Below are 27,760 nucleotides of genomic sequence, written 5' to 3' on the forward strand. Positions count from 1 at the left end.
AAAATCGCAAGTCCCAGACCGCGCGCGCGAGACTCCCCTCCCCGCTGTACTGCAGCCGCCGCTGCATCGTTCCGGGCTTTTCTTCTTTTAATCCCTGCCGCCCTTTCATCTCGGGCCTCCCCCGCTCGTTTGCAACGTTCGATCGCGGCGCACAACGTTCCATCCGCTGCCTCCGCAACGTTCCATTCCGCCCTCCTCCTCCTCCTGCTGCTGCTGCTGCTTTCCCCCGCCCCGGATCGTCGCAACGTTCTATCCCCTCCCCCTCCTTGCCCGGGCTGTTGCAACGTTCCATCCGCCGCCGAACGTTCCAAAGGCAGGCCGCGCTCCCCACCCGGCTGCAGCAGGAAACCCGCAGCCCGCGTCCTCCCGGGCTTGGGCTCCCACGCTCTTCCCCGTCTCTTCCCCCTCACGTGTCCCGGGCTCCCAGCTGGGGAAGGAGGGGAGGGAGAGAATCTCACTCTCTCGCTTGCTCTCTCTCTCGCTTTCCTCCTCACATGACCCGAGTGTTTGTCCCCGTGATCAGCGCCTCGGCTCCCGTGTCTCCTCCGCGTCCCCTCTACCTCCATCCGGCGTGAGATTTCGACTCGTCCCCCCTCTCTCCTTTTTCCCTTTCCCCCCCACCCCTCCCTTCCCCCTGGTCGCGGCGGGGTTGCTTGCTTCCCCCCCCTCTCCCTTCCCCCTTTCCCTTCCCCCCTTCCCTCTCCCCCCATGGACATGCTGGATCCCGGACTGGACACAGCCACTGCCTCTGCTGCTTCCAGGTAAGAGGAGGACCCCCCTTCCCCCCCCCCCCAAAAGCCTTTCTTTTAGGGCCTCGATCCTGCCTTCCCCTCCAGGCCTAGGGAGGGTGGGGGAGGGGAAAGGAAACCAGCCATGATCCTCCTCCTTCTGCGGCAGCAGCAACACAGAGAAGGGGGAGAACAAAATGGAGGACGAGGCACTGCTCGGGAGACTGAGCTCTTAGGGAGTGGGGGACATGGGGGGCAGACGTTCTAGGGAGCCCCCTTTGGGGGTTGGAGGCGTGAGACTGGACCCCCGGCGAGTTCTGTTCTGTCCCAGCTGGGGGTGAAAGGAACGGAACCCTCCCTCCTTTCCTTTCTTCCCCTTTTAGGGATCTGAAAATGTATTGTCAGAGGGGCAGGGCGGGGGCTGGGGGAGATGGGAAGGAAAAGGAACGGGGGATGGATTTCGTATGCTTTTGGGGGGCTGATTAGGGCAGGCAGGGAGTGACCCTGGAGCGCCGTGCGGGGGGGCGGAGGTTGTGAGAAAGTGATTCTAAGGGGGTTTGGTGATCTGGGAGGGGGAGGGAGAGAGGGTTGCGGAGAAGGCAGGCGGCGGTGTCGTTCTGGGAAGGGTGGGTCGCTGGACAGAATCCGGACGGCGGATAATAATAAAGAGGGGAGGAGTGAGAAGTGGAGTCCGGGCGAAGCTAATCTAGGGCGCTGCTATTTGGGTCTTCTGCGCAGGAGCGGGCCTTTAGCTATCCAAGAATTTTATTTTATTTTTAATTGGAGCATAAGAAATGTTAATGCAAAACAGAACACGCACACCCGCTCTGCACAGTAGTCGAGAAGCTGGGGTTAGCCCTGCCGCCCTGTGGGTTGTACTTTGGGTGGTAAATCTGACTTTGCTGTCATCTAACGCACAAAGCTATGGAGAGTATCAAAGAGCCCTCACGGTCTCCCTTGTTCCTTGGTAGCCGGAGAACTTTAGCCCGGATTCTAGTAGAGCGCTGACAACTTGGCAGAACTAGCTCTTTGAAAATTGTACCCTAAGTATCGTGTGAATGGCATGTTCACTTACCCCAGGCTGGGAAACGTCATAAATATTTATCCCGCCCTTTGTTCGAGAAGCTCAGAACAAGGTACATACTTTTCCTATTCCTCATTTTATCCTCACAATGATCCTTTGAGGTGGATCGGGCGGAGAGAAAATGAGGGGCACGACATATGAACATATGAAGCTGCCTTATACTGAATCAGACCCTCGGTCCTTCAGAGTCAGTATTGTTTACTCAAACTGGCAGTGGCTCTCCAGGATCTCAAGCTGAAGCTTTTCACTCGTACTTTCCTGGACCCTTTTTAGTTGGAGATGCCAGGGATTGAACCTGGGACCGTCTGCTTACCAAGCAGATGCTCTACCACTTAGGCGCTGTCCCTCCCCAACTTTGCGACAACCCTGTAAGGTGAATCGGAAATGAGTGGCCCAAGATCACCCAGTGATTTTCATCTTGAGTAGGGGATTTGAACTCAGTTCCTAGTCTAACCACTCCACCCCAGGGACACTCTGCTTGCTTGGTCACCTCTGGTGAGTAAAAGTTAGGTAGATCTGGTAAGGAAGGTGTAGTAAAATTGGTTTGGGTTTTTGCTTAGGCAGCTGATACATGCTGAATGACTAACATAGGCTAGTGTATATTTTGGGGAGCTGTCAATGTGGGTAGTTTGTTTTAAAATCTAACTTTGCCCTTCTAGCTGTCCTCCCCCCAAAGAGCAGGCAAGCATGGGAGTGGATAGAAAGTCTGTGTTTGGGTGAAGGATGCAAGGAATAAAGTCTCTGGGCTGGAGATGCACAGCTACAGCTGTTGACATCTGGATATAAGGTGATATCAGATTCAGTCTGAGCAGTTCTTGGGGCAGAAGGCTGGTACATTGTCAGAAGGGTGGGAGGGCAGAGAGCAGCTGCTAATAATAATAATAATATTTTACATGGCACAATGTGAGGATTCACAGCACTTCACGTACATTATCCCCATAATCGCCATCCTTATGTAAAATAAAGCATTTTATTACTCTTAATCAGGGGTGGAATTCTAGCAGGAGCTCCTTTGCATATTAGGTCACACACACCCCCCCCCGATGTAGCCAATCCTCCAAGAGCTTACAAAAAAGAGCCTTGTAAGCTCTTGGATGATTGGCTACATCAGGGGTGTGTGGCCTAATATGCAAAGGAGCTCCTGCTAGAATTCCACCCCTGCCCTTAACAGTGTATGTTTTATGGGGAGGGCAGAGGCAACAGGCCATCGTGAACTGGCTCGCCTGAGGCCAAGTGTTGAATGTTGTAGCTGTGGGATTTGAACCTGGAATTTGAGGTTTGTATATTCAGTTGTCAAATTCCAGGTGGGGCTGGAGACCTCCTGGAATTACAGCTGACCTCAGACAGCAAAGGTTTGTCCCGCTGGAGAAAAATGGCTGGTTTTGGAGGATGGACTCTCTGGCACTATACCCTGCTGAAGTCACTATCCTCCCCAGACCCTGCCCTTTCCAGGCTCCACCCCCCAAAAAAATCTCCAGTTCCTTCCCAACCCAAAGTTGGCATCCCTGCTTGCCACCACTTGTCTAGAATGTAGTTGGGCAGGATTGCAGCTTATTTCTGTTGCATGTGTGTATAATATATGGTTGTATATGTTCATACGTCATAATCTCATAAGTGTGTATATATAATAATGCCCTGATCCGGATGGCCCAGGCTGCCCTGATCTCATCAGAGCTCAGAAGCTAAGCAGGATCAACCCTGGTAAGCGCTTGGATGAGAAACCACCAGGGCTTTTTGGGTAGCAGGAACTCTTTTGCATATTAGGCCACACACCCCTGATGAAGAAGAAGACGATAATATTGGATTTATATCCCTCCCCTATACTCTGAGCAGCCCTGTGGCGCAGAGTGGTAAAGCTGCAGTACTGCAGTACTAAGTTCTGCTCAGACCTGAGTTCGATCACGGCGGAAGCTGGGTTCAGGTAGCCAGCTCAAAGTTGACTCAGCCTTCCATCCTTCCGAGGTCGGTAAAATGAGTACCCGGCTTGCTGAGGGGAAAGCATAGATGACTGGGGAGCAAGCAACCCGCAAAAAGTCTGCTGTGAAAACGTCGTGATGCGACATCACCCCAGATTTGGAAATAACTGATGCTTGCACAGGGGGCTACCTTTACCTTTACCTATACTCAGAGCGTTCACAATCTCCTCTACCTCCCCCCCCCCCACAACAGACACCCTGTGAGGTTGGTGGGACTTAGAGAGCTTTTTACAGCAACTGTCCTTTCAAGGACAACTCCTAGGAAAGTTATGGCTGACCCAAGGCCATTCCAGCAGGTGCAAGTGGAGGAATGGGGAATCAAACCCAGTTCTCCTAGATAAGAGTCTGCGCACTTTTAACCACTACACTAAACTGGCTTTCTAGCCCATCCTCCAAGAGCTTACAGGACTCTTCTTACATGGCCCACTATAAGCTCTTGAATGATTAGCTACATCAGGGGTGTGCAAAGTAGTTCCTGCTACAAAAAAAAGTCCTGGAGACCGCCAGGGAAGCTGCAGAGGCTGGCCATAGCAAACCACCTCTGGACTTCTGATTTCTCTTTCCTTGAAAACCCAGCAGGGTCTCCATATGTCCGTTGTGAAATGATGGCCCTTTGCACACACCCACATGTAATTGTACTCTGCTCCCCCCCCCCCCCGCCAAAAAAAAGTGGCTTAGGGCACTTTCTCCCCATGTGCATTTTATCCTTGCAGCGATGACCTTGGGAGCTAGGTTAGGCTGTGAGCGTCTGTGGCTGAGTGCGGGATTCGAACTTGGGTTTCGTGCTTCCTGTTCCAGCACATTAACTGCTATACTTACTTGGCTGTACATCTAGCAGAGAAGTTGATTTATTATTGACTTGCTTTATTTATATGCCACCTTTCTCCCCAGTGAGGAGACCAGTGTTCCCTCTAAGCTGAGTTAGTGTGAGCTAGCTCACAGTGTTTTAGCCTCCAGCTTACACACATTCTTGTCTTAGCTCAGGAAAAATGGCCCCAGATCAAACTAACTGATGCATGACTTTAATGCCAGCAGCTCACAAAGTAGAATTTTTGCTCGCAAGACTCCACTGCTTAGAGGGAGCATTAGTGGGGACCCAAAGCGGCTTACTTTTTTTTCTTCTGTCCTCCATTTCATCATCACAACAACCCTGTGAGGTGGGTTAGGCTGAGAAGGTGTGATCGGCTCAAGGTCATCCGGCAAGCTTCCGGTGCAGGAGTGGGAATTCGAACCTGGGAGTTCCAGATCATAGCCTGACACTCTTTTAACAATTACACTATGCAGGTCCATCCAGCATTCCTATTTTTATTGTTGTTTATTATTTATTAAACTTGATGAATCACCCAATCCCGGCTAGTGCCAGGCTCTGGGTGATGTACAACATTAAAATAAATACATACATAATCAGTTAGATTTAAAAAAGGATTGGTTTGTAGTGTGGAGTTGGGGAACGGCAAACGGCAAGCTAGGAAGGAGCCTTTTATGATCCCAATATTTATGGATGTGGGTTAGGGGAAGGGAAGAAGGAACATGGGATAGTGTTGTCTTATATCAAACTGCGGCTCAGGAGCTACATGTGGCTCTTTTACACATATTGTGTGGCTCTTGAAGCCTCCACTGCCCTGTTGGCCAGCTTGGAGAAGGCATTTCTATCTTTAAATGCATTGAATGCATTTAAAGTCAAAATTGCTTTCGTTCCCCCTCTCCTTCCTTCCTTCCTTCCTTCCTTCCTTCCTTCCTTCCTTCCTTCCTTCCTTCCTTCCTTCCTTCCTTCCTTCCTTCCTTCCTTCCTTCCTTCCTTCCTTCCTTCCTTCCTTCCTTGTCTTGCGACTCTCCAACATCTGACATTCATGTCTTGCAGCTCTCAAGAGGTGATGTTTACTCTACATGGCTCTTATGTTAAGCAAGTTTAGCTACCCCTGTCTTATATGAATTGCAGCCCATGCTAGCGGCAAAAGGAAGATACATATTTAGGGAATAGAGGGTTTTGTTTTGGGGGGGGGAGCAGTTACAAGTCCTGACCTGGATGGCCCAAACCACGCTGATCTTAGATCTCATGAGAATATAAGAGAAGCCATGTTGGATCAGGCCAGTGACCCATCCAGACTGTCACACAGTGGCCAAAATTAGGGTGCCATCAGGAGGTCCATCAGTGAGGCCCTCCCAGTGTTCCCCCCGCCCCCACAAGCACCCAGAATACAGAGCATCACTTGCCCCAGAACTAAGCAGGGTCAGCCCTGGTTAGGACTTGAATGGAAGACCACCAAGGAAGTCCAGAATAGCTAAACATCAGCAGGCAATGGCAAACCAACTCTGAACATCTCTTACATTGAAAGTCCCATGAGGGGTCAACCATAAGTCCGCTATGTCTTCACCACACCTTTGCTTCCAGCATCTGTTAAAAGATAAATCCAGGTGGGCAGCTGTGTTGGTCTTTTTTTCTAATGGCAAACTAGAATTATGTTTATATGTGTGTTACATGTTTAAATCAAACCTCTGAGAAACCTGCGCCCTCATTTTAACCCAGAGCTAACATCATAACGAACACTCATTTGTTGCACTTCACACCCAGAATACTTAATGGGTTTAGTACGTGGACATCAATCTGCTATTCCAATTTAATTTCCCTTCGTTATTGTTTCAGCCCAATTAACATAAACTAACAAACACCAGACTCCAATTTGTGACCCTTTTAATTTGCAATTAAAAAACATTTCCATGACTCTGCATACTAGCCCACTTTCTCTATACTTAGGACTGCTTGCCATTCCATGCTATTGTCTGATGAAGTGTGCTTCTAGCACACGAAAGCTTACATTCTGAATAAAATTTTGTTGGTCTTAAGCGTGCAACTTGACTCTTGTTTTGTTAAAAGATAGTTGAGGCATTCGGTGGCTGGTTTGGTGCATGTGGATAAAATAGCTCAGTGTATTGGGGGAGGGATTGTACAGGGGGTTCAGAGGAAGTCAGGAGTCGCCCAGTGTGCTTGCACATCTGTGGGTGGTGGGGTTGTCCATAGAGATCTTCATAAAAGTGAGGGGTCACTCTTGACATATGCCCCAGCCATTGGGGGGGGGGAGAAGAATAATGCTATACAGATCTGATAGGTTTGATACCTTCTCTGGTAGGTTTCAAGTCAAAAGTGGAATCATTTCCCTGCGAAATAAAATGTTAGTCTGGCGATGGCGGGAGCCATTGTGGTGTAGCATTTGTGGCCTGCCACTTTAAAAGACCTGGGTTCAAATCCCCACCCCACCCCACCATGGAAGCTCTCCATGTGTCCTTAGGCTAGGCATACACTCAACTTAGCCTATCTCAGAGGGTTGTTTTGAGATGGGGAAGGGAGAACTGTGTTCACTGCTATGGGGGAGGAAGAGGATAAAAATGTGCCCAATAGATTGAAGGGGGACTTCTGATTGTGCTTACGTGTGTGTCTGTATTTCTTTTCTCCTGATGCTGTGAGATTCAAGCTGTGAAACCCAGGATACAAATTGGAACAGGTTTGATTCTTGGTTTCTTGTGCTCCTCTTTGTTTTGTTTCCCCATATGCTTGGGTGACATTTTCTGTCCCAACACTGCATCCTATCCCACGCTGAGAGGGGTTTCGCAGAGGGACATTTGTGTGGATTGTTCACCCAGTCATGTCCTGTCTCTAAAGAAGCCACATAATGGTGGGCATTTTGCTGGTGACACAAAATGTGAACGAAAAGCACGCACATCATGAAGTTCTCGAAACCAACATTTTGCCATCTTTCAACATTTTGCCAGTTCAGGTAATCTCAGTTCATTCCTTTGAGATTTACCCTCAGCATTTGTCATTCAGAGGTATATTGCCTCTGCACTTGGAGGTTCCACTAAACTGTAATGACAAATAGCCGGGATTGCTGTGGGACAGACTAGATGACCTCCTTGCTGTCCTCCATGGTGATGCTCTTTTAAGCTTCTCTGCAGCATTATATATAAACCTAATTGCTGTGAACATCTCTACTTGTGTCCCTTGGTTTGGTTTTTTTCCTGTTTGAGAGAAATATCATGTTTCCTTAAACCCGCAGGGTTTAAGAATAATTAGAATCTTGCTGTTTTCAAGGGCCAATAAAAACAAGGGGTCTGTGTGTTGGGGGGGGGGAGGAGATTTGCCTTAGCATTGAGTTTGTTCTAGCCCAAACAGAGCCATGTTTTCTCCTTTTTCTGCATCCTATATGGCAGGAGTAGCCAACGTGTGGCTCTTTCATACATATTGCGTGGCTCTTGAAGCCCCCACCACCTCATCAGCTAGTTTGGAGAAGGAATTTGTCTATTTAAATCACTCTGCTAACCAAGCCAGCTGGCAGCTTGGAGAATGCATTTAAAGTTAAAGTTGCTTTCTTTCCACCTCTCTCTCCCTTCCGACTCTCAAGCATCTGACATTCATGTCTTGAAGCTCTCAAACATCTGACATTTATTCTATGTGGCTCTTACAGTAAGCAAGTTTGGCCACCCCTTCTATATGGTATGTGCTGTGGGCAGGGGTGAAAAGATGGAGCCTGATGTGGGGCAGGCAGGAAAACCCAAGAGTTAGGAAGACGGGAACCAGTTGTGTATTGAGGAGAATAGGGTTTGAATCCCCACTTAGCCATGTGCTGGTCCATTCCACTTTCTCACAAGGTTGTTGCGTAGATAAAATGGAAGAGGGAAGAGTCGCATACGCCTCCCTCTACCCTTCAAGAGGAATAAATGTGAGCAGGGCTTTTTTTTGTAGCAGGAACTCCTTTGCATGTTAGGCCACACCCCCTGATGTAGCCAGTCCTGGAGTTTACAGTAGGCCCTGTACTAAGAGCTCTGTAAGCTCTTGGAGGATTGCCTTCATCAGAGTGTGTGGCCTAATACGCAAAGGAGTTCCTGAGACAAAAAAAGGCCTGAATGTGAGACAGAGAGATAACTGAAGGGAAGGCGAAGTCAGCACAAATAAAGGACCTGTTCCTGAGCAGACAGTGGGCCATAAAACAAAATGAATTCTGGGTAGTGGATTGAGGAGATTGGCAAAGTGGGAGGGGGAGATGCCAGGCACGGGGAAAGCCAAGAAGGGAGTAAAATCAGGGAGAGAAATCTCAAAGGAAGGGATGCGGGATGATGTCAGAAGAGGATCGAACTGCTAAGGGAGGCCTGGAAATAGAGGAACCATGGCTAGAGTGATAGGTCATAATGGGTAGCCATGTTTGTCTGTAGCAGCAGACAAAAGCAAGAGTCCAGTAGCGCCTTAAAAGACTTAACAAGATGTGTGGCCGGGGAGAAGCCTTTGGGAGTCGCTGTTTACTACTGAAGTCTGGCTCTTTTCTACTGCGGCCAAAGTGACAGTGAGCTTTGCACATTAGTTTGAGTTAATCGGCAAATTATCATCATCATCACCACCACTATGGCTTTTTGGCAGAAAAAAACCAGCAGGAACTCATTTGCCTATTAGACCACTCCCCCTGACGTCACCATTGTTTCGCACAAGGCTTTTTTGTAGAAAAAGCCCAGCAGGCAGGTTTCCCAAACAGCTGGCAGGGAGGTAGGGGACAGCACTTTGTTTTGGTGCCAGGCCCTATCCGATTGGCTGCTGCCATGCCATCATGGGATGGGAAGGCGGACCTTTCCATGGCCCTGCCCATCTTTGGAGTGAGTCCTTGGCTGTAATAGCGTGTCCAGAGCTACAGTGCTCAAGATTTCCAAAGCCACAGGTTTGTTTTTTATTCCCATTCTGGCAAAAGGGCTGGTGAAGTAAGAGCCATGTCCTCATTTTGGAAGCTAGTCTTGGGCATGCGAGTCAACCCTCCCAGCTGCGCACATATGGATTTCCCTTGTGCTATTCCAGATGCCTCCTGCAGGTGACACAGTCCTGGTAAAATCATGCTTTACTCTGCTGAGGAATTGTGACCTTGTGGTAACAATTGGAGGCACTCTGGCATCCACAAAAGATCTCTCCTTCCACTCTTCTTTCCCATTCATCTTATACACATTAATATATACATAAGGTTATGAAGCTGCTGTCTAAGTCAAGACTATTATGCTAGCAAGGTCAGTTTTGTCTGCTCTGACTGGTGGCAGCTGTCCAGAACTTGAGATAGAGGTTTTTCCTATCACCTACTGCCTGGTCCTGTTAATTGGAGATGCTGGGGATCGAACCGTCAAGCTAAGCTGATGCTCTACCGCCAAGCCATGGCCCTTCCCCTTAACAAATGAGCAAGAAGCTGCATTCTGCTGAGTCAGAACATTGCTTCTGGAAAGGCCTGTCTTGTCTGTTCTGACCAGTGGCCGCTCTCTGAGGTCTCAGCTGAGGTCTTTCCCATCGCTCTATTATCTGGAGATGCTGGGGATGGAACCTTGAACCTTCTGCGCGCAAAGCAGATACTGTGCCATGAAGCTGTGGCCCCTTGTGGTACAGGCTCTTCCCAGCCTCTGGAAGTATCAGGCCTTTCTGTGGCCCAGTCCCCCCTGTTTTTTGGGGAAAGCACGAAGACTACCCACATGATTCTAAACATGCTTGTCTGATGAATCCTCTGCTTACCAGTAGACGCAACATCCCCTTCCCCAAGAAAGGTGATCTCCAAGCGGGTTTAGACTGCAGTTTCTGTTAGTATCTTTTCTTATCCCCACCCTTCTGAAACGCCCTTTAGTTTCAGCTTTGGATAGGGTATGAGAATCAGAAAAATACCTGTATAATTTCAACTGCTTTGGCTGAACTGGAGGAAGACCCTCGTGCTAACCTTGGCCAGAGAGTTTTAGACTATCTCAGGATGCAGTGGCATGCTGGGAGAGGGATCCGACAATGTACTCCAAAGAGTTAAGCTGCGTGAGTTTGGCTAGATGGCCTTCTGACAGCAGTGGATTCTGTGAATTCAACAGATCATGAGAAGGAGGGCAGGAAGGGGTGCGTCAGAGCTTAGTTCTTGTAGCCTTTTCTTACACACCCAGGAAAATGCTGATTGCCACTTTGGGGTCAGGCAGCAATTTGGCAAGGGATCTTGAAGCTTTTGCCATCTTCTGGGCATGGAGCAGGGTTTCCTGGGGATGCATGCATGGGAGGGAGTTATTTGTGAATATCCTGCATTGTGCAGGGGGCTGATGACCCTGGAGGTCCCTTCCAAGCCTATGATTCTATGAGTTGTGTCCACTTATTGAAGCAGGGAAGAGCACTGGTCCCTTGCCACATCATCCGTAGGGCGACAGACTCTCCGATCCCTTGCTGAAGCCCAAACAGTAGCTGAGGGGCGGGGAATCCCACAAAAGCATTGCTGCCCAGAAAGAACAGTCCTGTCCCTGGGCACTGACTGGCTAGCCAAAGGGAAAGGCACATTTTAGTATCACCCAATCTATCTCATGGACATTCAATGAAATTGCTGAGCCGTCAGGTTAGAACTGATAAAAGGAAGTCCTTCTTCACCCAAACTCATGGAATTCACTGCCACAGGAGGTGGTGGCAGCTACAATCATAGTCAGCTTCAAGAGGGGATTGGATGAAAATATGGAGCAGAGGTCCATCAGTGGCTATTAGCCACAGCGTATTGTTGGAACTCTCTGTCTGGGGCAGTGATGCTCTGTATTCTTGGTGCTTGGGTGGCCAACTGTGGAAGGGCTTCTAGTGTCCTGGACCTCCTGATTGCGCCTGTTATTTTGGCCATTGTATTGACACAGAGCGTTGGACTGGATGGGTGTTGGCCTGGTCCAACATTGCTTCTCTTATGTTATTATTCTGGTATGTTCCGGTAACCGAGTTGTTCTGGTAACCGAGAAAATACTACATAGCTCTTTTTTGGGGGGGGGGGGATTCAGAGCAAAAGCTGACTCTCAATATCGATGTGAGGGTGGGGGGAGTGAAAAAGTTTGGGAAGCAGCAGATCCTGTCCAACAGACCACTGTGAGAGCTTCAATTCAGTGGGCTGGCTGTTGAGGAGCTCTAAAGGCTGGCCACCTCTTGTACGCATCGGGCGCTTTTCCTCCTGCTGTTTGGCAGCCTTAGCGCTCTCTGCTCCACACCGACATCCTGTCAAGATAGATACAGAGCCTTATCTCTCCCTGCCAGCGCTAAGGATTAAGACCGTTTAATGCTTTTCCTCGCTTCTCGGCAGGCGGCTAGTTGCCCGCCTCCCTCCTGTCTCGGTGAAAGCAAAGGATATTAATTTGACCCTCGGCGCAGACATCAGCAGAAAGATCTCTTGCTTCCAGGAGCGCTCCGGTGGAGTAGTGAGATCCTCATAGCCATTTAGCGGGGCTTTATAACACCTCTTCCTAAGCAAGGCTTTCTTAATCTGGGGCACTGCGGTGAGAGATTGTATCGAGTGAAGTGAATTTTGCACCAGTTTGGCAGATTTTTTTTTTTTTTTAAATGTGAACGACAGATCCTCTGTGTATTGAAAAATTCTGCATTTTTCTTTTTCGCTCTTTTTGTATATATCGTCCTGGTTTTGTTAATCACAATAGGGGCAAGGCTTTTCCCACTGATCTCTGAAAATCTTACATGGTCCCCTCTCTCTTGCTTCTGAAATAGCAGGAGTTGCAGTTGCTTTCAGATATCTTTCAGCATTCATGAGGATGAGGAATTTTCTTCTAAATAACGTCTATATTTCTTCTAAATAACCTTGTCTGTTGCCTTTTTATTCTACCCTTTCTCAGCATGATGTAGATATTTTCTTCTCTGTTTACCCTTGCAATACCCCTGCCAGGTAGGTTGGGCAGAAAGAAAGTGTGACGGGCATGTGGTGAGCTGCGTGGCCAGAAGCAGCTTTGAACGAGGGGTGTGCGTTCACATATTTCTGAAGCGCAGCAGGGCCCCCAAATTCTCTGCTGGCTTTTGGATTAGGCTAGCTGAATTTTGTCAGATGCCAGAAACCAGGGCTTGTTTTGTAGCTTTTTTGCATATTAGGCCCCACCCCCTTTGATGTAGCCAATCCTGCAAGAGCTTATAGGGCTCTTAGTACAGGGCCTACTGTAAGCTCTTGGAGGATTGGCTACATAAGGGGGGTGGGGCCTGATATGCAAAGGAGTTCCTGCTACAAAAAAAGCCATGTCAGAAACTAAGCAGAGTCGGCTCTGGCTAACATTGGGATGAGAAACCGCCAAAGAATCCCAAGGTTGCTAAGCAGAGGCAAGCGCTGGCAAACCACCTCTGTTTGTCCCTTGTCTTGAAAACTTTACGGGGATCACCAGAAGTCAGCTGTGACTCGACAGCATTTTACGTGCACACATTTCAGGCACGCTTTCGGAAAGGAAATGCCCAAATAAAGATAAAGGTAGTCAACGTCACCCCAGAGTTGAAAACGACTGGAGCTTGCACAGGGGACTACCTTTACGTTTTTTTAGTCCCCTGTGCAAGCACCAGTCGTTTCCGACTCTGGATTGAGGCTGCTTTCACAACATTTTCATGGCAGACTTTCTAAGAGAGTGGTTTGCCACTGCCTTCCCCGGTCATTTACACTCTCCCTCCCCCCTTCCCAGCAGCCTGGGTACTTATTTTACCAACCTCGGAAGGATGGAAGGCTGAGTTAACCTTGAGCTGGCTACCTGAACCCAGCTTCCGCTGGGATCGAACTCAGGTCGTGAGCAGAGCTTGGACTACAGTGCTGCAACTTTAGCACTCTGTGGCATGGGGCTCTTAATATCCAAAAGCACAGTGAAAGTAAACAAATACCCCCTCCAGAAAAAAAACCCGCAATGGACACAGCCAGTGTTGCACAGTGGCTAGCGTCAGATGAGGACTGGGAAAGTATGTGTTCAAATACACACCTCTAATTTGAACACATTCTTTCCCAGTCCTCATTTGACACTAGCCGCTGTGCAACACTGGCTCTACATCCATTGCATTTTTTTCGGGTGGGGGGAGAGTTATTTGTTTCTTTGCTTTCACTGTGCTTTCTAGCGTTGGTGCACAGGACAACTTCAGAGTGAACTGTTCGAGATAGATTTGGCAAACTAAGGTACATGCAAATATGCTTGCTTTCCGTATGCCCAAATGACCTTGGGTCTGTTGCACCTCCATCTGCCCTCCCTCGGCCTAACCTACATTGCAGACTTGATGTCTCTGTTTCAGCTTGTCTGGAACAGTAGAAACAATTGAGCGTGTCCTCTTACGTTGCAGGTTTTACCAGAACATTTGGAATACGTATATCACTGCACTGCCGTTGCGTCCAATTATACTTCTTGCCGATTGCTGTAATAAAACTACCTCCGAGGTAGCAAGATTTTGTGCCTCGGCGTGTTTAATCCAGCCAAAGAACACGGTTTTGTTTTAACAGATTTCATTTTAGCAAATTCGTATTCAGACCCACAACCAATGTATACATTTTGCTGATGATCGTGACTTCTGATCTTGAATCATAAAAAAAAACCCTATTGATTGATAGACTTGATAATGGGCTAATATTTTCTGAGTGACCCTGGGCCCTTCCCTCTCTTGCAGCCTGATCCTACTATAAAGGGTTGTTGTGAAGGTAAAGATTGTGTGAGCAGCCCTGACGCTCTCGGTACAATGGCAAGAAGCAAAGATGTCCGTGTCATTTGTCCAGTATAACAAAGTAGTAGACACATTATACCTTTAAGACCAACTAAGTTTTATTCAGAATGTAAGTTTTCATATGCTCTAAACAGATTTCATCAGGCAAAAATTTGCCCAGTATGTTTTGGAACTGCTCAAATGCGGGCAGCGACGATCAGAGGTGTGTTGATGGATATTCCGTAGCTACGCTCGGCGTGGCCAGATATCGTCCATGTGTATGCTCAGAATTGCAGTATTTATGCGCAACAACAAAATGTTCAGCCTCTCCTCAAGATGCGTAGAGTTATGCAGTGCACAGAATTATGCAGTGGGCACAATTATGCAGTTTGCAGATGAGCCGTCCCTCGCCTTCTTTGGTTTGCCTAGCACAGCTTTACTTGGCCCAGGAATTGTTTGTGCTGAGTTGGGGTTTGCTCGTCTCTGCTGATGATAGAATTGTGGTTTTCTACGGAAGCTGTTCTTAGAAATTTAACAAAGAACAAGAAGATAAGGGGCAGTGAATGCACCTCCAGGGAAGGCAGGTTAGCTGTGTGGATCTTTCCTGGCCACATGCAACCCCAGGAGAGCTTTGGTGTGGCAATAAGTTGATGTCCTGGACTAGTGCAAATGTAGAGGATTCTCTGCCGGTGCAAGGTTTGCAAGCCACCGTTGGGGAGTGCGGCAGCTGTCCTGTAACATGGAACAAAAGCTACAATCTGATGCAGCAGGCTGCAAATTTTGGCCTGGTGTACTAGCCAGCCCGGTTTGTGGTTGCCACTGTCCAAATTCTCTGTGTATGGAACAAATGTGGGGGGGGGAGGGGTGTCTTTCACATTGTTCTTGCCTGTCCCTAGATAGATCTCCCCTCTGCTCTCCCGGAAGCAGGGGGAGAGGGTAGGAAACAAACATCGAGCCGTTTCTTCAAAGGATTCTGGGCAGAGCACGTGCTACATAGGAAAGCAGGGATTTGAACCCAGACCCTGCACATCCTAATCCAACCACTATACCAGTTTATAGGGTGGAAGTTCTGATAAGGTTGCAGTGAACCTCAAAGTGCTCCCCAGACTTCTCTTCCACATTCGGTGATTCTACAGTTAATCTGGGTATGCGACAATACAGTCATGCTAAAGGAGGATAGAAGTGCCTGAAAGGGGGGGGGGCTCATACAAATCCCCCACATGTTCCATTGAATTCCATGACCACAGCATGTGTTGTTTGACATGTACAACAGGTGCAAGTAGGAAATGCATGAAAAACATGTGCAAGTAGGAAGTACAAAACTTGAATGGTACTTTTGTTGTGAAAAACTGGTGGTTGTGCATGTTGGCATGGGGAAAACACTGGCGACCGTGCCACCTTTGTGTGCCTCTGTGGGTGATTTCATGCAACGACTGTTTGCAAGTGGATTTTTCCATTTCACACAATAAAGTCTAATAGCAAATTGCAATCAAACAGGCTAAAGGCTGGAAAACTGGGCTAAAACCAATAAAATGAATTCTAAAAGGGATAAATGTAAAGTTCTGCGTTAAGGAAGGAAAAAGCCAATGCATGCTTATAGGATTGGGGAGACTTGTCTTGGCAGTAGTCTGCAATAAGGATCTGGGGGCCTTAGTGAACTATACGCTGAACATGAGTCAACAGTTCGATGCGGTGGCTAAAAAGGCAAATGTTGTATTAACAGAAGCATAGTGTCCAGATCATGTGAAGTGATGGTATCGCTTTACGCTGCTGGACCTCACCTGGAGTATTGTGTTCAGCTTGGGGCACCACCTTTTAAGAAGGATGTAAAGCTGGAATGGGTCCAGAAGGAGGCAACAAAGGTGGTCTGGAGACCAAGCCTTATAAAGAAAGGTTGAAAGATCTGGTTATGTCTAGCCTGGTTATGTCTCCTTCCTTGGAGGTTTTTAAGCAGGAGCTAGATGGCCATCTGACAGCAGTGCAGATCCTGTGAATTAGGGGAGGTATTTGTGAAGTTCCTGCACTGTTCAGGGGGCTGGGCTAGATGACCCTGAGGGTATCCCTTCCAATTCTAAGATTTAATGTGTGTGAAAGCACTCAATGATTCTGCAGGCCCCATTGTCACATGTACGAGTGAGAATTGGTTCAGAGACTGTGCAGTTGCCCTGCCCCCAAATGCCCAGTTTTTTTTTTTAAGGGAGTAGGTTCTAGTAACTAGAGCATGGGCAGGGGCTTGGCAAACATGGGTTCTTCCTCAGGTTTCTAAGTGCCCATCTCTTTCCCTTCCCCACTCCGTTATATTTTGTGTGTGTTTGTTTGCAGCCACGAGAAAGCTCAAGAAGGAGAAGAGGGAGTCGAGCTGCACGAAGGTGAGGAGGGGTCCTGGACTGGCCCAGAACCCACCCAATAATATAAGACGTGCGAAATGTCTGTATTACAAGCAGAAGGTGAGCATTTAGTCTTCTCCCGACAGGACCGCTCTGGGCCTACACTCGCCCGGTCTGCAGTGGGAATCCCAAACCCCACACACCCCTTCTGGAGTGGTGTTCACGTCCCTTATAAGATACTATTCATCTTGCCGACAATGAGGGCAATAACCTGATTTGTGAATCATAGTCAGGGCTGCCGTGCGTACTACACAAAGTAGGCAGTTGCATAGGGCGCTGTGAGGGGGGTCCACCAAATTTCCTCCCCCCATTCCCAAGACAACTGCTTTCACTCCCCCTCACTTCCGGTTCCAGAAAGGGGGGGGGAGAAGATCCTCCAGTGCTCGCTTCAAAAAATGCACAGATGCCGGCTGCCTCAAAGCCGATAGGGCCCAGTCTCGTCATGGCAAAGGGGGGGGCACAATGGAAGGAGGGCGGCAGGCGGTGGGGAGGGGCGCCTGCCTGGGATGCCATGCGCCCTAGGGCCAGCACTGATCATAGTAGATAGATGCAGGGCTTTTTTAAAATGCAGGAACTCCTTTGCATATTAGGCCACACACCCCTGATGTAGCCAGTCCTCCAGGAGCTTACAGTAGGCCCTGTACTAAGAGCCCGGTAAACTCTTGGAGGATTGGCTATATCAGGGGTGTGTGGCCTAATATGCAAAGGAGCTCCTGCCATTAAAAAAGCCCTAGTAGGAAATACTAGTAATACTGTATGAGGTCAAAGTTCCATAGGAGTTTTAAAAAAAAATCTGAAAATCCTTTCCCGTTTTTTCGATAATGCCTGTGCACTATCGGTTCCCAGCTTAGAAGAGGCATTCCCTCCCATGTGTGACAGAAAGCGAGGACACGTTTTCTAAGCTGATGCTCAAAAACTTCTTAATAAGCGCTTGGATGACAAATCTTTGAAAAGACTCTCGGGCGGAGGGCCCCTTGTCATTGAATCAAAAGCTTTTGCAGTTGACTCAGATGACCAATTTGCTCGCTGTTGCAGGTTGCTGGAAATTAATTTGTGTCTTTGAAAAAGCAGTCTTATTCCTTCAGCACTATCAGGATCAAACAGCACTTTGGAATCCTACCACAGGGATCTTACCGTCTTATCACCCCTGATTTGTTTGGGGTTTCTTTGTTGCCGCCACCCTTATTGTTGCCAGTTTGGTGTAGTGGTTAAGTGTGCGGACTCTTATCTGGGAGAACCGAGTTTGATTCCCCACTCCTCCACTTGCACCTGCTGGAATGGCCTTGGGTTAGCCATAGCTAGCATAGGAGTTGTCCTTGAAAGGGCAGCCGCTGTGAGAGCCCTCTCAGCCCCACTCAACTCACAGGGTGTCTGTTGTGGGGAGAGAAGATATAGGAGATTGTAAGCCACTCTGAGTCAGAGAGAAGGGCGGGGTATAAATCTGCAATTCTTCTTCTTCTAAGGTGCCCCCTTCCCATGTCTTTTTTGGTAGCAGGTACTCCTTTGCATATTAGGCCACACCCCTCTGATGTAGCCAATCCTCCAAGAGCTTACAGGGCTCTTAGTACAGGGCCTACTGTAAGCTCCAGGAGGATTGGCTACATCAGGGGTGTGTGGCTTAATATGCAAAGGAGTTCCTGCTACAAAGAAACCCCTGTGAAGACACATGAAGCTGCCTTGTACTGAATCCAGACCCTTGGTCCATCAAAGTCAGGATTGTCAACTCAGACTGGCAGTGGCTCTCCGGAGTCTCAGGCAGACATCTTTATACACCACCTTCTACCTGGTTCTTTAAGTGGAGATGCTGGGGATTGAACCTGGGGCCTTCTGCATACTGGGCAGAGGCTCTACCACTAAGCCACAGCTCGTCTCTACTGTGAACTAGATGAGATGGTAAATAGCAACAGCCCACCTTCTTCCAGCAAGAGTCATGGATGGGGGAGACCCAGGTCAAGATTTGCTGTTCCTAACCTTTGTCCCACACTAATTCCTGTGAACTGTACACCTGAGTTGTTGAGAGTCCACTGAGCATCCATCCTTGGGCATCTTAACATGTTTTTGATAAATGGCCACAGCTTTAAAGGCAGCGGGGGGCAGCCTTCGCGATTGGTTCTGCTAACCTTCCGAGGGTCACCTGACTCCTCCCCCTCACCCCCTCTGAGACACCATCTCTGTGGCCTTTCAATGCAGGTATATCAGGGAGGGGTACAGTTGCCAACCCGAGGTTGGGAAGTTCCTGGACATTTGGGAGGTGGAGCCCAGGGAGGGGAGGCACCTCATGTCCTAGAGCAGGGGTGGCCAGACTTGCTTAATATAAGAGCTGTGTGCCACAAGACATATGAACATCAGATGTTTGAAGGCAGGCAGGCAAATAGATGGGGGAGGTGGAAAGCAAGCAACGTTAAATGCATTTTCCAAGCCGCTATCTGGCTTGGCTTGGTGAAGTGATTTCAAGAAACAAATGCCTTCTCCAAGCTGGCCGATTGGGGGGGGGGGCTTTGAGAGCCACACAAACATGTGTGAAAGAGCCACATGTGGCCCCCGAGCCATAGTTTGGCCACCCCCATCCTAGAGTCCGCCTTTCGAAGCAGCCAGGAGAACTGATATTTCTTGTTAGAGGATCGGTTGTGATTCTGGGAGATCTCCAGGCCCCACCTGGAGTGTGCGCAACCAAAACAGAAAATCACGGCAAAGAAAGGCAGGGGAATCCAAAGCACAAGGCTTCCATGAAAACCAGCCTCCAACAAAAAAAAATCAAAATTCTTTAAACAATCAACATATATATTTTAAACAGACAACTCAGTCAGTCTTTTATACGAAACAAGGAACGTATTCATCGGAAACCAGTCCCATCTTTTTCAGCAAATTAATGCCAAATCATATCAGGAAAATCCAAGTGAAGCAGAGAATGATGTCAAAACTGTCCAATATTTCTTGATATGTGCAGCCAGCAGTCCATAAAGCAACACGGTCATACTGGTGCCGTTGTTTCCCCTTGTCGTACACCAGTATGACCTTGTTGCTTTATGGACTGCTGGCTGCACGTATCAAGAAATATTGGACAGTTCTGACATCATTCTCTATTTCACTTGGATTTTCCTGATATGATTTGGCATTAATTTGCTGGAAAAGATGGGACTGGTTTCCAGTGAATACGTTCCTTGTTTTGTATAAAAGACTGATTGAGTTGTCTGTGGGTATATATAGTTTAAAGAATTTTGATTTTTTCTTTGTTTGGAGGTTGGTTTTCACAGAAGACTTGTGCGTTGGATTCCCCTGCCCACCTGGAGGTTGGCATGCTAGTCAGGAGCAGCCTATGGGCTGACTCTTTTTGCAGGTGTATACCCATAGACGTGCCTGTGGATTGGTTTTGAGCCAGCTAAACTGGAGAAGAGACAGCAGTGCATTGTGGGAGAGGTAGGCTAGATGGTAGAGGGTGGAGGGGCACTGATTTTTGCGTTAGAGTTTGGCCTTCCTGGTCTTTTCTGAAGCTGCTCCTGCTGTTTTTCATCTCATATGGCAGTTAACTTAAGTTTGTTGTGAACTGGAGATTGTGCGATCTCTCCCCCTTAAATCCCAAATGTCTGAGCATGTGCAGAGGCCAGTGGTGACAAACTTAATGTTTGGTTCTAGCTCACTCTAATTCCTCTGCTCTGGCACTCGCCACCCCCAACCCTCTTCCATAAACTAGGTCGGGGTGGCCAAACTGGGGCTCGGGAGCCACATGTGGCTCTTTTGCACATATTGTGTGGCTCTCAAAGCCCCTATCAGCTGGCTTGGAGAATGCATTTAAAGTTAAGTTGCTTTCTTTCCACCTCTTCCTCTCTCCCTCATCTTTTTGCCTTCCTTCTTTGCGGTTTGCAAACATCTGATGTTCGTGTCTTGCAGCTCTCAAACATCGGATGTTTATTCTGTGTGGCTCTTACATTAAGCAAGTTTTGCCACCCCTGAACTAGGGCGTCTCATTGATCCAGCAGAGTTCCAGATGCCCGTTATTGGTAATTGGATTTCCCCATTTTTCTCAGGAGACGGCACAAACGCGGATGAGCAGACTGCAGTGGCTATCGCCAGTGTCCAGCAAGCAGCCTTCACAGACCATAATATCCAATACCAGTTCCGCACAGAGAACAATGGAGGACAGGTAAATTTGGGGGAGGGTTCTGCCTACCTTTGTGGCTTGAGTATGATGAGGGGGGGTGGAGATTTGGGATACACAAATGTGCCCTCTGGCCAGCTCCCCTCTGAGCAAACATTGGCTTAGAGCAGGGTCCCCCAGCCTTTGGGAGGCTGTGGGCATTGCTGGAATTCTGACCCAGCATGGCAGGCACAGCAACAAAATGGCCACCTTTAGAGGGGGAGCCAAGGAGCTGCCAAAGCAACGTTTTGAAAACTCAGCCCATCCAATCAAATCTCAGTGGCCAATCAGAAGCCTTGAGGGGCAAATGCCATACTAACTTCCTTAAAGCATTTGGGAGGTTCCAGGAAAGGTACCATGGGCACTGTATTGAGGTCCCCTGACTTACAGGCATGTTTGTGGCAGTACAAGTCCTGGGACTGTACCATTTTATCATTTGACCAGGGAGGGGGGCTGTCACATGACTGCATGCATGTCCAAAAAAACCTCCCTGCCTGTAGAAAGTTAGTTGATCCAGGGAGAAGAGGTTCTAGCTTGTTGCAGGACTTTTGTTTAGGGGGGAGTACTCCATAGTACAGGGGTGGGGAACCTCCACCCCTAGGGCCGTATGCGACCCGTGAGGTCACTTGGTGTGGCCCTCGGGAATTGCTGGATTGAACCAAGCCATGTGGCAGCCTCCCTGGGGCCTGGCTGGCCAGTGAGGATCGTGGGGCCCAGCCATGCTGCGCAGCAGCCTCCCCAGGGCCCGGCAGGGATCACAGGGCCCAGATATACTGTGCGGCAGCCTCCCTGGGGCCTGGCTGGCCGGCCAGAATTGCTGCAGGGCCTGGAAAAGTTACTGTCACAGTTCAGTTTGCACTTGATTATCCCAGATGATGTGGCCTAATATGCTAATGAGTGTGTGACCTAATATGCTAATATTAGGGGATGTGGTCTAATATGCTACTGAGTTCCTGCGGGGCTTTTTCTACAAAAAAAAGCCCTGGACAAACAAGCATTTGCCTAGGGCTGCAGGCCGGTTTTTGTGTTTGTGTGTGCCAGATTAGGCTCTCCCCACATGACTTCAAATAGAAAAACAATTATTTGCATTAATTTTGCTGGCCTGAATCATTCTCCCTTTAAGTTGATAATTTTTTATGGCCCGCGAATGATGTTATAAATCTCCAAATGGCCCTTGGCAGAAAAAAGGTTCCCCACCCCTGCCACAGTACTAAGTTCCAACACCATTGGGTGGGGTACTTCCAAATCCCCAGGGTGTAATTGTTGACATTCAGTGCAACCTCTATATATATGATTCCAGGTGGCTTTTTTAGGTTGTTTTTTTCATATAAAGCAACAACAAAGCACTGATTGGCAGACCTTTGTGTTTGGGGTAATGTTTCCAAATGCTTGTGTTCTTGTGTCGTGTTTCCGAACACAGAATTATGTGTTTTAGTGCAGTGTTTGCAAACACGTTTTCCCCCTTCTCTTGAACATCAGCAATTTCATGGTTTTGATTAGTTTTTTTTTTTCATGCCTTCCAGCCAGATATGACAAACAAGGAAAATCAAAGCTGTTCTGAGCACCCCACCCGCTGCTGAATCTCCCCCCACCCCAAGAGTGACTGTTCTGTGCTTCTTCTCCCCCAGGTAACATACAGAGTAGTCCAGGTGACAGACAGTCAGCTGGACGGACAGACGGACGCAACGGGGGCCGTTAGCGTGGTCTCGACGGCGGCGTTCGCCAGCGGCCAGCAGGCTGTTGCCCAGGTAGGGAGGGGTGGCTCCTTGGTCCTTAAATCTGGTGCTGTTTCCTAGGTAGAGTCTGCTTTTCTGCCATCAGTGGATCCACTTGCTACAAGCCAGACAGACCCGTCGGGTGAGTCTGTCAGAGCCAGGGTTCAGACAGCTGCCTTGTAGATTTTCCTCCCAAAAGCGAGAGTGTTGTAGATGTTCTTGAGGACTAGCTCCATGCCCGTTGTCATGACCAGAAGCAGAGGCAAGAAGTGAAGGACTTTACTTTCCCCTCCAGAAATTTCAACAAGTCATCCTCCTCCTACAGGGTAATGGGGGGAGAGGGGGCAGAATGTCTTTTTTTCAGATGTGGCTGGTATGGGAGTTCAACTAGACCTGGTATCCTCAATATTAGTGTCAAGGTTGGTCCTTGTCATCAGTTAATTAATTATAAACATTGTATTAGCCACCTCTCTACCTGAAACTGAAAGCAGCTTCCAGTCTGAACAAAACAACAATTATGAAAAATATGTACATAGGAGACCACAATTTAAAAGCACAGTTGAAACTACTGAGTAATAAAACAGTTTGGTCAGATGCAGTCCTAAATAGGCTGTCTTCATCTGCCTTCCAAAGTGCAGGAGCCAGGCACACCTTGCTGGGGAGGTTGTTCCAGAATCATGGGGCTGACACTGAAAAGACCCTGTCCAGGATACCCATCAGATGAGCGTCTTTGGTCAGTGGGACAATCAGGCAGGCTCCTTGCTGAGATCTTAATTCCCAAGCAAGAATGCATGGGAGAAGACAATCCTTCAGATATCCTAGTCCTAGGGTGGCCAAACTGTGATTCAGAAGTCACATGTGGCTCTTTCACACATAGTGTGTGGCTCTTGAAGCCCCCACCACCCTGTTGGCCAGCTTCTTCAAGCCAAGCGGTGTCTTCGAGAATGTGTCCAGAAGATCTCCAGGCAAGCCTATCTCCAACAGAAGCCAGGTTAGCCATCACTAATAATAAGAAGAAGACAACATTGGATTTATATTCTGCCTTCCACTCAAGAGTCTCAGAGCAGCTCACAATCTCCTTTATCTCCCTCATGCACAACAGACACCCTGTGAGGTGAGTGGGGCTGAGAAGACTCTCACAGCAGCTGCCCTTTCAAGGACAACCTCTGCCAGAGCTATGTCTGACCCAAGGCCATGCCAGCAGGTGCAAGTGGAGGAGTGGGGAATCAAACCCGGTTCTCTCAGATAAGAGTCCGCACACTTAACCACTGCACCAAACTGGCTCTCTCTAATTTCTAATCTCTCTCTTTCTAATTTCTAATAGCGTAGCCTTTCCCAGAGGTACAACGCAGAAATCCGGATGTTAGGTAACATCAAGGGGTTTTTTAGCAGGAACACATAGGAATACAGTTCTGGCTGGCTTGGCATCAGGGGTGTGACCTAATATGCAAATGAGTTTCCGCTGGGCTTTTTCTACAGGAAAAAGTCCTGGCTAACATTGAATACTTGAGGCTGCCTTATACTGAATCAGACCGCTGGTCCTTCAAAGTCAGTGCTATCTACTCAAGCAGACGCCAGGGTCTCAGGTGGACATCTTTCGCATTACCTGTTTAAAGATCCTGTAACTGAGGATGCCAGGGCTTGAACCTGGGACCTTCTGCATTCCCATCAGATTCTCTACCAACTGAGCCACAGTCCCTCCCTCTGGGACAGTGATGGTCTGTAGTCTCAGTGCTTGGGAGCAACAATGAGAGGGCTTCTGGAGTTCTGGCCCTGCTGGTGGACCTCCTGATGGTCCCTGGGTTTTGGCCACTGTGCAAACTGAGTATTGGACTGAATGGACCATTGGCCTGATCCAGTATGGCTTCTCTTATGTTCTTAAGTTGCTGGCCATTACATTTTTCTAATTCAGAGTTGTAATGTGAATAAACTTTTGATATATTTTTAACTAATCCTGAGAAAGCTCATCCTTGGGCAGAGAGGGCCCCAGCTTCCTCCGAGAACCTTGTGGCAAAGTAGGGATTTAAACCTTTCATTCTCCCCACTTTGGCTACCATGCATTGAGGATTCTGTTACATGACTGGTTTAGGACAGTAAATATTTTCTCCCACTCTCACATACAGCACGAGCTTCTGTTCAGCAGCCTGCAGAGCGTTTTATTTTTAGCATTCAGGTTATGAATTAGTGGTGTCCCTCGGAGAACAGCACCACCAGGAAGTGGTTACTGGATTCTGCTTATGTGTGTGTGATTTCCAGCTTAGAACACAAGAACACAGAAGAAAAGCCATGTTGGATCAGGCCAGTGGCCCATCCAGTCCAACACTCTGTCACACAGTGGCCAAAAAACCCCAGGTGCCCTCAGGAAATCCACCAGTGGGGCTAGGACACTAGAAGCCCTCCCACTGTTGCCCACCCCCCAAGTACCAAGAATACGGAGCATCACTTGCCCAGACAGAGAGTTCAAGTTATACCTTGCGGCTAATAGCCACTGATGGACCTCTGCTCCATATGTTTATCCAATCCCCTCTTGAAGCTGTCTATGCTTGTAGCCACCACCACCTCCTGTGGCAGTGAATTCCATGAGTGAATCACCCTTTGGGTGAAGGAGTACTTCCTTTGATCCGTTCTAACCCGACTGCTCAGCAGTTTCATTGAGTGCCCACGAATTCTTGTATTGTGAGAAAGGGAGAAAAGGACTTCTTTCTCTGCCTTCTCGATTCCGTGCATAATCTTGTAAATCTCTATCATGTCACCCCTCAGTCGACGTTTCTCCAAGCTAAAGAGCCCTAAGTGCTTTAACCTTTCTTCATAGGGACAGCTGGCTTGTGCTCCAGTGAATAAATTTCCTACATTTACTTTCTCCTCTCCCCCACCCCCCACCCCCACAACTTTTGCAGAATACATCATGATGCTTGAACCTTGCCCTGAAAAGACATGCACAAGTTTTGACATCCCTGGAAATACAGAAGTAGAACACAGAGGTCGCATTTAGCCAGTGGGAAGTTTAGATTCTGAGTTAGTATCTCAGATGCTGGGGAAAACCTTCCTCTGAAAGGCAGCCTGTAAAGCCATTCAGAGGAGACACTACTGAACTAGAGAGTCCTGGGGTGTAACACACAGGGGGTTTTTTTGTAGCAGGAACTCCTTTCCATATTCGGCCACACACCCCTGATGTAGCCGATCTTCCTGCAGCTTACAGTGGGCCCTGTAAGAAGAGCCCTGTAAGCTCTTGGAGGATTGGCTGCATCAGGGGGTGTGTGGCCTAATATGCAAAGGAGTTCCTGCTACAAATAAAGCCCCGGTAATACGATTTCTGGACCTTCTGTTGTTACAGTGCCTTTCTTTTTCCATGCAGCCGTGAGAACTGGCTGCCTCTTTTCTAGCTGGCAGAGGTTATCTGAAGTGCAGACTCCGTAGTACCGGTTGCCCGGCTGTGCACGCTCTCTGGGTTGGCTTGTGATTTGTCCTGGCTTGTCCTAACATAATCTGTTCAGGCCTGTACCAGAATATTCCCTGGTGGCTTCCTTAAAAAGTAGGCTGCCGAGGGAGAAATCCAATGCATGGTTATAGGATGGGGGAGACTTGTCTTAGCAGTAGTTTGTGCAAAAAGGATCTAGGGGTCTTAATGGATCATACGCTGAACATGAGTCGACAGTGTGATGCGGTGGCTAAGAAGGCAAATGCAATTTTGGGCTGTAAACAGAAGTATAGTGTCCAGATCACGTGATGTGATGGTATCGCTTTACTCTGCTCTGGTAAGACCTTACCTGGAGTATTGTGTTCAGTTTTGGGCACCACATTTTAAGAAGGATGTACACAAGCTGGAACAGGTCCAGAGGAGGGCAACGAAGATGGTGAGGGGTCTGGAGACCAAGTCCTATGAGGAAAGGTTGAAGGAGCTGGGGGTGTTTAGCCTGGAGAGGAGGCGGCCGAAAGGTGATATGATCACCATCTTCAAGCACTTGAAGGGCTGTTGTATAGAGGATGGTGTGGAATTATTTTCTGTGGCACCGGAAGGTAGGACCAGAACCAATGGGTTGAAATTAAATCAAAAGAGTTTCTGGCTCAACATTAGGAAGAACTTCCTGACCGTTAGAGCGATTCCTCGGTGGAACAGGCTTCCTTGGGAGGTGGTGGGCTCTCCTTCCTTGGAGGTTTTTAAACAGAGGCTCGATGGCCATCTGACAGCAATGAAGATCCTGTGAATTTAGGGGGAGGGGTTTGTGAGTTTCCTGCATTGTGCAGGGGGTTGGGCTAGATGACCCTAGAGGTCCCTTCCAACTCTATGATTCTATGAAGTGTCCTTGGCTGCTTTGAAGGCATCTCTAGCAGGCTCAGCTGGGGCAGACAAAGAGCCGTTTCAAATAGGAGAATATAGGCCAGATTAGCCTTGCCTATTGGGTGGGACCAGGGCCAGCCCTAGACTGCCTGGCACCGTAGGCAAGGCTAACTTCTGGTGCCTCCCCCCTGCACTGGTGATGTCACCGAGTCACATGGGGGAATCCAATTTGGTGCCTTCAGAAGGCCGGCACCCTAGGCAGTTGCCTAGTTTGCCTCGTGGCAGGGCCAGCCCTGGGCGGGGGAGCCTAAAACTGTTGAGAGGGTTGTTTTGATAGGGCAGCATGCTTGGGGGCTAGAGGGGTTAACGGTTTACTCCCCCCACACGCAAGTTTTCTGATGCAGGTCCCTTCTCTTCTTCCCCCTTCTACCCCCCCCCCCCGCCCATGGGTGCCTCTTACGTTTTCTCCTTAAGGGCAAATAGTAGCTTAGTGAGGTGGGGTAGGGGATGTAAAACCCACCGTCTGTCCCCACACATTCCCCAGAGAGTGCTGAGATCTGGATCTCAACATCTCCTAGTGATCCCCGGGCTGAAGGAGGCGAGACTGTCGACCACCAGGGATCGGGCCTTTTCAGTGGCAACCCCCTCCTGGTGGAATCAATTTCCAGAAGAGGTTAGGACCTTGTGGGACCTCGCTCAGTTCTGCAAGGTCTGTAAGACCGTTCTCTTCTGGCAAGCCTTCAATCGACCGTAGGAGAATTCTGGAACAACTGTCGTCCTGAGAATATGAGTAACATCTAATTTGTTAGCACCAACTGTATATTGTTATAACTTATATTGTCTAATGGTTTTATTGATTTTATGATTGCGATCATAGTATACTATGATTTTGATGTAAACCATCCTGAGCCCGCCACGGCGGGAAGGGCGGGGTATAAATCGAATTAAACGTAAACATTTCTCCCAGTTCTGCTACTGCTTCTCTTATAGCTTCCTTTCTTCCACTCCC

General features: G+C 48.4%; 1 protein-coding gene across 2 annotated transcripts in view; it reads left to right on the forward strand.

The window, feature by feature from the left end:
- Positions 1-388: 388 nt before the first annotated feature.
- The window catches only part of USF2 (upstream transcription factor 2, c-fos interacting), a 40,294-nt gene continuing 12,922 nt past the window's right edge, over positions 389-27,760 (forward strand). Inside the window, exons 1-4 of one of the 2 annotated variants that reach the window (XM_060258155.1) lie at positions 389-761; positions 16,558-16,604; positions 20,648-20,763; positions 22,386-22,505. In XM_060258155.1, the coding sequence (XP_060114138.1) occupies positions 709-761; positions 16,558-16,604; positions 20,648-20,763; positions 22,386-22,505 (336 nt within the window). In that variant the 5' untranslated portion in view covers positions 389-708. Of the gene's footprint in view, positions 762-16,554; positions 16,683-20,647; positions 20,764-22,385; positions 22,506-27,760 lie in introns of those variants that run through there. The other variant, XM_060258156.1, reaches the window with a different exon arrangement.

Source organism: Heteronotia binoei, chromosome 17 (assembly GCF_032191835.1).
Source record: "Heteronotia binoei isolate CCM8104 ecotype False Entrance Well chromosome 17, APGP_CSIRO_Hbin_v1, whole genome shotgun sequence".
Lineage (NCBI taxonomy): Eukaryota > Metazoa > Chordata > Lepidosauria > Squamata > Gekkonidae > Heteronotia > Heteronotia binoei.